This window comes from Chrysemys picta, chromosome 2 (genome assembly GCF_011386835.1).
Source record: "Chrysemys picta bellii isolate R12L10 chromosome 2, ASM1138683v2, whole genome shotgun sequence".
NCBI lineage: Eukaryota > Metazoa > Chordata > Testudines > Emydidae > Chrysemys > Chrysemys picta.
Genome location: NC_088792.1, coordinates 17218834 through 17234136, shown reverse-complemented (window position 1 = coordinate 17234136; position 15303 = coordinate 17218834). Strand labels below are relative to the sequence as shown.

Below are 15303 nucleotides of genomic sequence, written 5' to 3'. Positions count from 1 at the left end.
TATTGCCCTGTGTTTCACAGTCATATGTAACAGATGCTTTTATACTTCCCAGGTCCTGTCTGATGTGTTTAGCGCACCAGTGTATACTATTGACACCGCCAACTCCGCTTGTTTAGGATGTGCTTACAGAGCAATTCATGGTAAGGCTGTAAAGAAAAGTCCTCTGAGCAACCCGAACATTTAATTTTCATGCACCCAATACCCATGGTTAAAGTTTCTGAAAAAAAGTGAGGGGTATATAAAGCATAGGACCAGATCCATAGCCCACTGAAGTCAAAGGGAGTATTTCCACTGACATCAATGGGGTTTGGATCATGCCCAGTAAGAATAAAAGTGAATTTTTAGGGTTTCACTCACTCTCATTTCTTGCAGCAGAATTTAGGTTTGGGCTCCCAATGGCAGATCGTCTGCCTAGAGGGGAATGTAGGATACAGCAGCACAAACTGCAGCAACCTCCTCTCAGACAGGAGTGGGACCTGGACAGATGGCAGGTACATCCCTGGAAATGGATGAGGTTTGCTGGGAAGGATGTGCAGCCTTGATGCACTGATCCTCCACCAACAGATACCCAGTTGTTAATTAAAGCTCCCCTCTCCTGACTGAACCCACAAAGGAAGGGGGAAGGAGTTAGAGAAAACCAGCCTAGTAATAAATACTGCCAAAACGGGTGACATTAAAATAAATCTTCTGTGTAAAACTTGGCATTTTTAAATGACAAACCATCTATCAGCATATACAAGCTGTGCTGTGCTCCACGTTCAAGCTGTGTACGCTTCATGTTGTGAATGCATAAATCTCTTGTTCAGTCATTTCATTTACTGCAGTACATCACCAGTTGTAATGCAACAGCCAAAGTCCCAGAAGTAAAGGTGTCAATTAATTTGTGTATTGATGTAAAAACTTGTATGTTAATGACAGGTTCTCAGAGGGTTAATGATGTTGAATCCCAGGAAGGTCTTTCTTCTTCAGGTATTTTGGAATGCTTTAATAGCATTGTTTACTGTTAAACATGTTCAAAGCTGTGGGCCAAGTCCTTAAAGTCCTTACTCAGGCAAAATTCCCATAGGCCTCAATTAGACATTTTAGCAATGGACAGCCTATGTCCAGGTTCATGCAGGGTCATAACATTGAAAAAGAAGCATAGTGCAGACAGTGCAGATCATCACAAAAGCATCCAGATTTCATTTTCAGAAGCAAATTCTGCCTTCAGCTACATGTTACACCCACATTGACTGCACTCACAGGGCTGAAGACAAAGCAGAAACTCTGTGCAGCAGAGAACCAGGATCAGTCATTTTAACACACAAAATATGCCTCTACCACTTTGTTTCCAAAGAAGATGCAATGGTGCCATCAGCAAAGCATTTAGGAGAGTGGAAATAGCAGCACCAGACTATCAGTAGGAGTGAAGCATGCTGAGGACATTTTTAAACTTTAGGGACCAAATCCCCACATCCTTCCTCTGTTTTACTCAGAATGTGTCCTATACTTCAAAATCATCCTGAACTTTTCCAGTACATGCTGGATTCTCTGCCCTTGAATACAGCTTGAGGTGCACAGCTTCCATTAAGATTTATGCAGCTATTTCATATGGCCAGAAGATGGGGATTCCCTCTGTCAGTAGACTTGCTAATATAAATGAAATATTGATGACAAGGGCCCCTTAACAACATTATAATTTATATCTACAAATACAGTATTCCATGGTTAGTCTAGGTTGTTTGGCAGGAATAACAAAGAATACCTGAAATGCTGTAGCTTACTCTGCAAGGGAGAATGCTGTAGTAATGGGATTCCCTCTGACTGTTCAGCTGCCTCATGTATCATCATAGTTTAATGAGTATTTGTAGTACACATTTTCTTGATACTGTTTTCACATCTCATCCCTATCTTTCTATCTGTGCTTTTTATTTTGGTTACACTTTGTCCTTGGATCCTTTCCTTCTGCATATTTTCACTGCTGCTTACTTTATTATTGGTGTCCATAAATTATTACTGATATTGTTGAAACTGCATCTCTGCTGCTATCGCACCATAAGGTACAAATTGAATGACTGACCAAAAACTCAATCTCAGAGTCTCCACATTCCACATCAGTGCATTGGAATGTAAGACCTTTGCCATTTATCCTTCACTTTTGAATGCTGACCCAGCGAGGGAGGATCAATATAATGTATTAATTTGCCAGTGTGTCGAGGCACATCCCTCAACTTGCTTTTGAGAATTGATCCGTATTTTGATTCTCTCTGCAGGTCTTGTGGCAGAAACAAGTGTGTCCTTGGTAGATGTAGTGAAATTAGCACCAGAGCCTAGATTAGTTGTTACACCAACTGCTGGGTCAGACCAGGTGAGTAGCTTTGGAATTTCATCATTTTCAATTTCATTTCATTTTATTTTCTGTATGTTTTTAAAATGGTTGGTTTTTTTCCCCCCCAATAAAATGGATGTACTTGTAACTTGCGAGACACTAGGATTGATTTGGGGAGATCTGTGTTTTTGTAATGATACAATATCTGAGTGATCACTATATTCAGACCCATAAAAGAGTAAATTTCCCCAATCAGATACATGCAGAGAGGAAAAACTATCATCTTTCAAGGACAGAAAGTGTTATAACTTGGGTTTAATGCCAGTGCTGGTCATTTGGGTTCTGACTGGTAATATTGACAAAATAGTCTTTACTTCCAGCAAAGTGCTACTTGGAAAAATGTGAATGAAGTTATGCTCTCTGTTTGGAAAACATCAGAAAAATCCGTGCCTGCCTGATTTTTAGTATTGATCAGCAATCATTTATGAAAGGCGCACGCATCTTCACTGATAACTTCCAATCTGAACAGCCAAATGGTCCTAATTAGAAATAATGCTTACTAGAACCAGTTTTCACTACACACACATTCTCTAAAGTTTTACAATTCCCTCAAAACAGGAAACTTGTGTTTTGTGGGGCCACGTGGCTAAGCAACCAGTTAGGCAACAGAGCCACATAGTTCATGTAAACCAAGGAAAGAACTTGTCTTGGGACTTCCAATTTCCCATTAAAGGCAATTTGTTCCCATCTGGAGTTCCATAAGACTGTAGCTCTATTACAGCTTTTTACATATAACTTAATATCATGTAATAAATGAACAGTATAATGCAGCAAGAATCCTGTACAATAGTAACTTAGTTGTAGCTGTCTAGGATCTAAATACCTTCTACCTCCACTAACGTCAACTATGTACAGATTTCTTCTGCATTAATTTAGTCTGTTGGCATGTTGCATAATAAGCTTGGATACACCATGTCACTGGGCCTCAGTGGGTCACAACTTAGAATGCCATATTCAGGACAAGCTGTTGGGAAATAGGGCAGACTCACACCAAAGTGGTGGTTATTCTATCATTAGATTATACCAAGCCAGTAACAAAAGTAAACTTCTGTCTCACCACACTGGCTAAAAAGAAGTCAGAAATGCAGTCTCCTTAGGCATTCCAGCCCTTATCTCACCTCCCAGACACTGGACTCTATGAGGAGTGGTTATTGAAAACCAATTTCATCACATATACGGTCCTTCTAATCTCAAGAGATCAGCCACTTAGTGAGGTCAATATATAGCTCAAATCTTACCCAATAATCATCATGCTGCTGCCAGTCCTCTAGTAACTAAAATCTAAAGGTTTATTAATAAAAAAAGAAGAGAGTTAAACTGGTGAATAGATCATATACATACAATAGTGGCAATATTCTTATATCTGGTTTGTAGCAGTGATATTACAGGCTGCTGGCTTGTAAAGTCTCTCTGGTAACTTCCAAAGTATTGGAAGGTCCTCAGTCCATAGTTCAATATGCTCCTTTTTGTTGTAAATGCACAGTCCAGAGAATCAGAGCAGGAAAGAGGCAAAATGGGTCTTTTATACCCTTGGCCAGGGGCCTGGAAATTTTCTATTTCAAACAAAGCTCATAGCCTAGTTTGTGGAAAATTACTGGCACAAGATGGAGTCCAAGTACACATGAGCATATCTCATGTCCTTACATGGCTTGCTGACTCACAGGTGGTAGCTGAGGCTGAGGCATCTGTAGGAAGAAATATCTTGGTGGAATGAGTTTTTTCTGTGCCCATTGTGAGAGTTAAGTGTCTTTAATGGGCCATCAACACAAGGCTGTCTGACTTCATTTTAGATTTTACCTGGTGAGTTTTACCCAGGAATACAGCATATATGTATGATGTCAGTACGTAGTCAATATTTATAACTTCAGATAAAAAAAGGATACATACATATAATTGGATAATCATACTTAGCAAATCATAACTTTTCCATTGACACCTTACATGACATACTTTGTACAAGATTTGTTGCAGTGGCAATATCAAGGATATGAATGGTCATACTTCAGTCAGACAGCATCACACACCATAACTGCAGACATCAACCTTTAAAGCTTTTATTTAAACTCTTAGAAACTACCAAAATTACTAGCTTCCAGCTAAAAGGGTATTGGAGCACCAGACATCAGCAACAGTAATAATGGAAATGATTATGCTACATAGTAGCATAGTACATACCGGCATATTATTTAATTATTAACAGAACTGGAAAATCTTATTTATCAAACAAGTCCTGATCAGAAATATTAAGCCAGTCAATTTAAAATCAGATGATTTGATCTCATTTGCTCAACTTTGTGATACTTGTTTCCCCTTGTTTTAAAAGATATATAATGATAAAGAGCTGTGTTCTGGTTTTTGTAATCAGAGCTGCCAGGAGATATGGGAGGGGTGGATAAACACTCCTCCCCAGTAGCAGTCCACAGTGACATCTGACTCAGCCACAATGTCTCTGGAAGGAGTGAGGGACACGATACCAGTGGGAGATGCGACACCCTTTGAAAGTGTATAATATGTGCTCCCTGTGCAAAGTTTGTCTCTGCTGGCTTCTGTGAAATGGTGAACCACAGGTTCACTTCTTTTGGGCTGTCTAGTGCTCTTCTACTTGCCGCTTGCAAAGCTGTGCAAGGGAAAGTGGCAGGGGTAGGCACCGCCTAGCTCAAAGTATCAATAGTGAATTCTTTTGTCTCTTTTACATTTGACTGGCATACAATGTCCTGACAACTAAAAGAATAATTGTCTCTGTCTCAATACTTCTCTCCTCCTTTCTCACTTTGTTAGACCTGGCTATCATTGCACATCTTTTTATTGGTCTGAAATGATATCAAGGCAGTGAATTATTGCTCCAGTTGATACTGAGTTATTAAAGAGATGGTAGCAGCTAAACAACAAACTGAGGAATGACCATTTCTGCACCCCCATTTAGCATGCCAGCTGCATCCCATTAAAAGCAGTTTCTTTCAATTATAAATTCCACTCCAATTTTTTATCTCCTGTTCTATAATTTTACAGTTGATAGTGGATTCCTTGGCTAGTTTCATGGCTGTGAAACTGCAGAAAGCCAGAGGGCCTGTCAGTAATACAGTGGGTTAGCATGAACAGTGCAGTGAAAATTCATAACGTGATGAGTCAGTTTGGTTCTGTTTTTTACAGGGCTGCATCTCCCTGTTCATCCAATTTCATTCTGTTGAGTTTACTCGCTTTCACTTACAGGACAGGTCTTTTTATAAACTTCAAAGTCATTCTGAGGTGAAGCTCTGTCTTGCTGAGCTCTTGTAGAGCAGCTTTGCTAACCAACATGAGTTGTCCATATCGTTTTTGGATGGCTAGAGCCAGATCTTGGCAGTGTAGGGAAAGCTGGTCAAAGCTCAGGAATCTAGTCTGGTTTCCTTCTTTTGCCAGTATAAGTTGGAAGCAACAAGGGCCAGATCACTGGAGGGAGAAAAACCTGCTTCTGACTGCGGCAAAACATTACAACTTGCTGTATTTGAATCCTGAATGTGAAGGTCTATAAGCACAATAAAATTTCAAGAATCAAAAGTACAATTTTTATCCGAATGTGTTTATTATTGTAGGGTCAGATGGGGACCATTACAAGTCCTTGCACACACTTGAGCAGAAGGGCTGTGTGGTGCTAGCACTGCCAGCTGTCCCAAAGAGGGGGAGGGGGAGGGGGAGGGGCAGGGAGGAGCATGGGCCCTCAACTTGCCTATCCCTCAGCAATGGTTTGCAGCCATACTGGGAGCAATAGCTGTGCCCCCCTTCACATTGGGGAACATGATGCCTTCCCTTGTTCCTGTTGGGGCAAGGAACTGGGATTGTGCAAGAAGGGCACAATAGAGCTCTGGATACTGAAGTTTCCCAAGTTGCAGCCTGATAGAACCACTAGGCATGACAGAAATAACTGGGAGACCTTATAACAATATGTATATGCTAACTGACAGTAAGAATCCATTATTACAGCCTTAAAATGCAGTTCAATTTTAGAAGTCTATTAAAAATGGAGATGCTTGGCTAATTGGCTAATTAAGCAAAAAGGCATGAGAAAGAATATGATTATCTGGAGATAATCACCTCTCTCGTGTTTTTACAAGGCATGTACCTATGCAATGGTATAAGATTTGGTTTAATGCTGTTATGTAGGATTTTGTGTAGGGAAGGTGCAGGGCAGTCCACTTCATTTAAGTGCATGGGTTTTAATTACATCATCTATTTAATTCATAAATTTTGCATTGATGTAGTCAGCATTGGCTTATATAATACATGATAGGTGTGTAACAAGGGGGCTGTTTGTGTTGTTGACTTTATTAACATTCGTAGTATTCTATTACAATAGTAACTAGGGACTGGGTCAGGGCTACACTGTACAAACAATTGATAAGATGACAATTCCTGCCCTAGAGAGTTCACAATCTAGGTTTGCAACAGACGGATAGGAACGGAGGACAAGATAATACTGATGTGAGCATTTCTTGCATGGAAGGTAGTAGTCTCAGTCTAGGTTATATTGTATTTTGTTTTAACAGTTTATCTTTTGTTTTCTTATTTACGTGCTGAGCCCTGGTAATGTGTGAGACTGTCAGTAATATAGTGATGACAGTTACGTTATAGCAAGTACAAGCTTTATATTATAATACACATAATTACTTTTTAAAAATATCACTCTTTGATATGTTACTTTTTGAGGGTATTACAAAGAGGGAATTTATGTTCCTGAGCTTTTGTGCATCACTGAGTGTGTTCTTTATTCCCTGTGGACATCAATTATAAAAATAAATCCATATAATTGCCTCTGGAAAAATACTCCTGAAATCACTTAGGAAGAGTTATCCAAGGTAATGTCAATGGAAACCAGCTACTAGAAACGTAAGAGTAATCTTCTGTATATACAACCATATGTATGCACTAGGCCAGATCCTCAGCTGACTTCAGTGAATTTAAATGAGCTGCACCAGTTCTTCTTTGAGTAGATGCAGCCGTGTATTCCATTTAGGTGTGTGCACACCCAGGACACCGGAGCTGGAGAATTTTGCCTAGCAGTACCCTCAGGAGGCAGAGCTTGTGCCTGGGGCTCATAGCCCCTCCCCTGGCTGTAGGAGGAAGCGTTACCCCCAACCCCCTCAGTTCCTTCTTACTGCTTGTGACTGGAGCCAGAGCTCTGTGTGGTTGCTAACCTCACAATCGTCTCTCCATCTCTTAATGACTTTTTCTAGTTGTATATAGGTAGTTAGTACCCTTAGTATTAGTGTTAGTTAAGATTTAGCATTAGGTAGCTTCAATTAAGTTTAAACATTGTCCGTAGCATGGGGGAGTGAAGCGGTATCAAGACTGCATATGAAATAGCTTCAACCATGCCTCCTCAGCGGGTGCGAACTCTTTCTACGGGAGAGAAAGCTATGTCAATAGGGATCCTCAGTGACATCTCAATATTGGACATTTGCAGGGCTGCCACTTAGTTGTTGATACATATGTTTACGAACCATGATGCCATTACTGCATCTTCCAGACCGAATGCAAACGTTGGTAGTGCAGTCCTGCAATCTTTGTTTATATAGACTCTAAGCCTTGCCTCCTGGGGTGGATATTGCTTGTGAGTCACCTAAGTGGAATACATGTCTGTGTCTACATGAAGAAGTAGAAATGGTTACTGGTTGTCACTGTGGCTCTTCAAGATGCAGCTGTGTATTCCACAACTCACCCTCCGTCTCCTGTGCATTGAAGTGCATTTCCAGGTGCTCTGTGTGAAGGAACTGAGGGGTGTCGAGGTGGCGCTGCCTTGTATAGATGGAGAGGGGCTATGAGAACAAAGTGCTTTTTCCGCCTCCTACAGGTACCGCTAGGCAAAATTCCCTGGCTCTGTTGCACTGGGCACACACACACCTAAGTGGAATACACATCTGCATCACATCTCGAACCACAGTTACAATAAGTAACTGTTTCTTACACCGTCTGAAGTTCTGACTCACTGTGTGTGTGTGTTTGCATATAAAATACCAGTCACTACAGCCTGCAGTAATAGAGAGACATGCTGTGCCACTAGTGTTTAAACACAACTCCCAATGAAGTCAAAAAAGGGGGTAAGAAGGACATGTATAGTTCACAGACTTTATGCTAGACCTCTGCACAGGGGGTGAATTTCACCAAAGTTGTACAGAAATAAAGTAGGAGGGATGGTCTTGATTTTTCCCACGTGCCTGCAGTATATATTACAGCACTCATTCACACGGATGGCTGGGAGACCCACTGCAGATGCCTGAATTTTGCAAATTAGCAAGTTAAGTGTTCAAGGCCAATAAAATAATCAAGGACACTGTATCGGTTAACGTGGCTGTTCATTTATTTTGACACTTTTTAATTTAGAGTGATGTAGTCAAAATAATACTTCATATTGTGCTAGTAAATGTGCAGTAGTATATATTGTAAAAATAATGTCATATAAGTAATATGAGAACGCTAGCTTAGAAATACAGCACTCTTAGCAATATAGCGTTCTGCTATTAAATCTTTGCTGAAGATTCTGGTAAAGCAGCCAGGGTTTCTCAAGTTTACAGATTAGCAAAGCACGAAGTAGTGAGGCTTGACTATAGATGTTTCAGTAAATAAAGGATCTATTTTTGTCTGACATCGATGCTCCTAATACAACCCAGGAGTGTTTGCTTGGTATTTTGTTTACTCCTCTATATATATTTAAGAAAAATAGGAGCAATAGCATTCTGCGGGATGTGTAATGGTAATTCCGGTATTGCACAGGTCCTGAGAGCACTTCGATTCACAACACACCTAAGGCATTCGTGTCGTTAGTTAAAATCATATGCTCTGTGATGTGCTATGAGGGGTGTTCAGAAAGTGTCTAGCCTGGCAAAGAGAGAGTCATAATTTGCATTCATTTGTTTATTTTTCAGTATAGTCCTCCATGACATCAATGCATTTGGTCCAGTGCAACTGCAGAATAGACAGCTGCAGTTTGGCTATGCTTGTCTAATAGAAGTCCTTGTCCTGCATGTCCAGAAACTCCTCAATTTCTGTGATCACCTCATTATCATCACTGCAACTCTTTCCCCAAAGGTCTTCCTTCAACTTGGGGAACAGGCAGAAATGTGAGGGAACCAAACATGTTGAATAGGCTGGATGGGGAAGCAGCTGAATGCCACATTTGGTTGCTGTGGTCACTACAGTCTGGGATGTGTACAGTGATGCACTGTCCTGGAGGAGCAAAAAGTTTCCTGGAACAGTATCACACTCTCTTCTGATCAGCGCTGAACATTCTAGGCACCCATCTTACGGAAACCTTTCTCGTACCCAAGTCTTCACTGCAGCTGGCATACACTGACCACTGCGGCTGCCCAGTGTCTCAGCTGTGTGCCTGACTGTTGATTTTCTGTTATGTTTCATCGTCCTGTGGACTGCATCAACTTTTTCTGGTGTTCTGGCCTCTCTAGGGCATCCTGACCTTGGCTCATCCTCAGTGCTGATTCTCTCTTGCTTAAATTCAACAATTCATCAGCTCAGCTTTTTTACTGTGGCATATGGGCATCATTCCCCAGTGTTGCAACCATGTCCTCATGGATTTCCTTTGGAGTCAAGCCTTTCTTATGGAGGTACTTGATCACCTCTGTGATTTCATTCTTCTCCATTTTTCAGATCTTCGGTGACTACTCACTTCGACACATCCTTGTACAAGTTCGGCACGGGAGGGGGCTGCTAACAAAGAAATACAAAATATCAGTTCTTTGGTCTGTGAAAGATATTGGGCCCTACTGTATAATTAAATAGATCAAGCTAGACACTTTCTGAATGACTCTCATCATAATAGTACTCTGCAGTTTCATATCCTTTTTGTCCATAGATCTCTTTATCTCCGTTTTACAGACAGGAGAAATTGAGGCACAAAGATTAAACAAGTTGTCCAAGGCCATGCAGTAAGTCAGCAGTAGAGTAGGAGTATAACTTAGGTCTCCTGTCTCCTAGTCTGATGCTCTATCACTGGAAGATAGTGTTTAAAAATATGTTAAAAAACTTATTAGCTACCATGTTTTAAAACACCTATTTTCCTGTACTTGACAGGGCTTCAGTGAAGTGTATAATGTATATTCTCACGTGCCATAGATATATTATATACTTACCTTGTATATTCCTTATAGACTTCCACCTGATATTTTTAATTTAGTATAGACATTTGCTTTAACTGCGGTTAGCAGCTTATTAGTGATGCGTAGAATTAATCAAAGCAGGCTCCTCTGTTGCTGAATTTGTCCAACAATTCAATTCTTTAGTCAACAATTCTTGACTAAATTCCAGGAACAAAGAGAGAATCTCAATTTGAAACAATTATTCAGGGAGAAGGGGACTCAGAAACTGAAGATTTTGAAATGAATGGAAACACAAGGTCAAAACACCATCACTTTTTTCCCCTCAGGTGATAAAATCCTACAAAAACTGTAAATGTGTTCTCTTATGAGAAGATGTGATCATATTGGGAGATTTTATTTTATTCCAGTTGAGTGTGTATTAAACACTGATGCCATGAAGCACTGTACTTTTAACTGATGAAAGGGCAGTTCTGCTTTTATTACTCTCACAAAGCCTGTACTTCTACTCATGAAAAACTCAGGGTGAAGCCATTTAGAGTTTTGTCTGAGTAAAGATTGCAGGCTGGAGTCCTTATTTGGGAAACAGTGAAATTCACTTAAACACTGGGTCTTACTTATTGGTTACTACGGATAAGGGTTTCCAGTTATTGGGCCTGATTTATTATGGCTCTGTGGCCCCTTAGTGCCAGCAGGCAGGCATAACACCGCCCTGCCGGTGAATAGCATCAGCGCAGGGAGCATGTAGGCCAGAGAGGTTGAGGATGGTGCAGATGATATTAATATTGAGGGAGATGAGGAAGGCCGGACAAGAGTTTTGGCTGCGTGGCTAGGAAGACCAGGTTGGGTTTTAGAAATGTTACAGAGAAGGATGTGTCAAATTGTGAGTAAACAATGATTTTAATAGAGATGACTGCTTACTTCCCCTTGAAATAATGACAGGTTTCAGAGTAGCAGCCGTGTTAGTCTGTATCCGCAAAAAGAACAGGAGACTTGTGGCACCTTAGAGACTAACAAATTTATTAGAGCATAAGCTTTCGTGGGCTATAGCCCACTTCTTCGGATGCATATAGAATGGAACATATATTGAGGAGATATATATACACACATGCAGAGAGCATGAACAGGTGGGAGTTGTCTTACCAACTCTGAGAGGCCAATTAAGTAAGAGAAAAAAAACTTTTGAAGTGATAATCAAGATAGCCCAGTACAGATAGTTTGATAAGAAGTGTGAGAGTACTTACAAGGGGAGATAGATTCAATGTTTGTAATGGCTCAGCCATTCCCAGGCCTTATTCAATCCTGACCTGCGGGTGGCTATTTTACAACAGAAAAACTTCAAAAACAGACTCCAACGAGAGACTGCTGAGCTGGAATTGATATGCAAACTAGATACAAACAATTTAGGATTGAATAAGGACTGGGAATGGCTGAGTCATTACGAACATTGAATCTATCTCCCCTTATAAGTTCATGCTCTCTATGAAACAAGTATTCCTGTTCTTTTTGAAATAATGACTGATGCTCATCACAAGAACACTGAACTAACATGCACACATCTTATCACACCACTACAATAGAAACTGTCTGAGAGTGTCATAAAATTAGAGCTGTAAAAGAACTGTTAGTAAGGGCTATTAAAAACAGAATGAAGAATAGCAGTGCATGTTCTTGAGGAAATTTCTAAAAGACTCCTATCACTTTGGTTGGTTCTGGTGGTGGTTTGAAATGCAAAAAGTTTTAAAATCCACGTTTTAAACATACACATGTAACTTTCTCTTCCTTTTAGCTCTACGAGCCCCTTCTGAAAAGATATGCAGAGCTTGAACAAAAGGTGCTCTACAGTCCAAACTCATCTATTCTGGCTAAATTGCAAGAAAAAGAAAAATCTAAGACTAGCTCAAGGAATTGACTGCCAGGGTGAAGATCAGAAGAAACTTGACGGAATTTACTGCAGTTGGTTAAGGCATTCTTTGTATTTTGTGCAAAAACAAGGTCTAATACATATTAAAATGGTTTTTTTAAAAGGTGTTACTGGAAAAGTTGCTGAAAGATTGAAATCTTACTTAATCAATCAAGTGTTTTTTGTGTCCACAGCATCATTTTTTTCTCAGATCCTTTTCAGTATTGTAATTGGCATTTTGTAATAGCTGGGTAACAATAGTCAGGTTAATTCTATCGATCCGTTTACCCATGTCTTTCTCTCTGTCTACATGTCTGTCTCTATCTGTATGTCTACCATATCTGTCTGTATCGTATCTATTTTATCTGTCTGTTATATTCATTTATCTGTCACAACTATCTTTCTATATGTCTCTAATCTGTCTACGTTTTTATACCATGTTATACCATGTTTATTATGGTGCTGCCTTACCGAAATTACATAAAGGCCACAAAAATCTAAGCACCATTGATTTTGGATTCTCTCTCCTCTTTCCTTAACATATAGGCATTTTATGAAGCTGCTAGATTAATCTAAAACAGAAGGTGGTGTATGAATATCCAGGGAATTATGTTCCTCTGAAAGCAATATTAATATTCAAGACAGTACTTTTTAATTTTCCCCTCTTCAGTCCCAGTGATGATCTGTTTCCATTTGTGGAAATGCCTTAGTGAGTATTGCCTGCTATTACAAAGTACTGTGTTGGCTACATTGGATCAAATCCTGCCATAACTTATGTCTGTGCTAGCACACTGAAGGGTTGCCTGGGTGTGACTAAGAGGGCGGTTTGGCCCAGTGACTGAAATGTGAACTCAGTGCTTTTGCAGTTTATCTGTAAAGTAACAGCTGAGGCCTCTGAAAGACAGGAGACTTGGCTAAATGTGCTACATACAATAAAGAGTATTAAAACAAATAAAGGATCTGCTAGAAATGAGCCTTCTTGTAGAAAGTGCCTGTATGTGCTTACAGTGTGTTACATCCGGGGGTGCCCAAACTATGTCTGCGGTTACATCATCACATAGTATTTTTTTCACAGGATCCCTGCCTCATTCAGTGCATAGGAGGGACTTGGTCTGAGGATGAATCAGGGTTGTATAGGGAAAGAAACTGTAATCTGTAGGACCCCTGCTTCTTTTGTTGCAGAAGTATACGGAATGAGACAGGAGACTGAAGGAAGAGAAAGGTTAAGGCAGTTGAATGCCACCCTAGAGAATTGGATTCTCTCCCTGCCTATGCTACTGTGTCCCTGTGTGATGCTAGGCATGCCACTTAAACCAGCCTCTATTATGTGATATTATATTGACACCCCATGAGCCATCAGAGTTGGAAGTTTTAGATCCACTGCACAGACCTCTGTTCTTGAACTAATGGAGTAGCTGATAACAGCAGTAGGTTGTTATCCTCTATGTGGACCAGCACTAGAGGGGAATGAGACACTTGTCTGGTATATTAACAGACATTTGCTGGTAGCAAAGGAAGGGTAAGACTCAGGAATTTTGTGTTCCATTCCAGGCTGTGGAGGGGTTTGTGCTCTTGTGGGTAGATTCTTCTGGCCATTTTCCCAAAGCGTGATCTCTTTGGCCCAGCCCTGTGTCTTTCCCACCCTGCTCCTCCCAGTCCTATTTTCTTCACCTAGTTCAGTCTCCATTCTTCAGGCTTCTCCTTCCAGTCCCTGCAAGTCCTATTCTCATCCCTCAGGGCTCCGTCTTCCCACCCTGTCTCTTTGCACAGCCAGTCACAGTTCCTCATCTGATCTCTTTCTTTCCCTTTCCCACCCTGGCCACCAATCATCTTCCCCTCATTCCTTAGCCCCACTGGCTCTCAATCCCAATCGCCCTCTCCGGTCTCCTCATCCAGTCAGTCCTCTTTACCTAGCCAGCGCTGGTTCTCCTCCCCATGACCCAGCTCCTCATTAGATTGGTGTCCCCTCCCGCCCTCATCTTCCCCACATCCCACTGTTTCCCGGTCGCAATCTCCTTACCCAGCCAGTCCCTGTCATCTCATCCAATCTTAATCTCTCCCCCAGCTACTGGCTCCGGTGCCAGTGCTAGCCCACTGGGGGCCCTAAGCAAAAATATTTCCCCTTCCCCCCCCCCACAACACATACTAATAATTAATAGGGGACCCCCTTGAGCTGGGTCGTCGGGGGGCATCCTTCCCGGTGGGGCAGTGATCAGCTTCCTGGTCCTGGGTCATCAGGGGGGCTCCTCTGGTGGCATCCTTCCTGGCGGGGCAGTGATCAGCATCCTGGTCCTGGGTCTGCTTATGCCTAGTGCCGGCTCTGACTGGCTCCCAATCCGTCCTGTTTCCCTCCCTCACTATGTCCCAGTCTCCTTGCTCAGACCATCATATCGTCCTCTGTCTTCTAGAGCCGATCTTCTTATCGTCTCTGTTCCAGTTTCTACCCCTGGTTCCCAGACCCAGTCTCCTTGTCCAGGCAGTCCCAGTATCTCCCCTCCCCCAGACTCCTTGTCCTAATCTACTCCCCTACCCCTTGTAAATCCAACTCTGCATTTGAGTCAGTCAGTTTCCTCCTCCACACTGCCTGGGCCCAGCAGGGTTATCATTGAAAGTATTCTAGAGACAGTCTCTCTGCACTGAGTTCAGGTGCCTGGACCTGGGTCCAGCATGGCCCACAGAAGCCCAGAGATGCAACTGCAGGGAAAGTCCTGTTCAATCCCAGACTGGAGCATGCCCAGTATGGACAGAATCTTCAGGGAATGTAGCTGCTAAAATATCATAGAATCCTAGAATATCAGGGTTGGAAGGGATCTCAGGAGGTCATCTAGTCCAATCTCCCGCTCAAAGCAGGACCAATCCCCAACTAAATCATGTGCAACTGTACTTTTTCAAAGGCTTATAACTTGGCCAAATTTGGATGGATTTTTATGGCGACTTGTAGGGCAAGA

The 15303-nt window shown here is 41.4% G+C and overlaps 1 protein-coding gene across 12 annotated transcripts in view; it reads left to right on the top strand.

The window, feature by feature from the left end:
* XYLB (xylulokinase) overlaps positions 1-13311 on the top strand; it is a 159225-nt gene extending 145914 nt beyond the window's left edge. For all 12 annotated transcript variants that reach the window (XM_065582715.1, XM_005297159.5, XM_065582711.1 and 9 more), the window contains 3 exons: positions 53-140; positions 2253-2347; positions 12242-13311. In XM_065582715.1, coding sequence (XP_065438787.1) covers positions 53-140; positions 2253-2347; positions 12242-12364 — 306 coding nt within the window. In that variant the 3' untranslated portion in view covers positions 12365-13311. The remainder of the gene's footprint in view (positions 1-52; positions 141-2252; positions 2348-12241) is intronic.
* The last annotated feature ends 1992 nt before the right edge of the window (positions 13312-15303 follow it).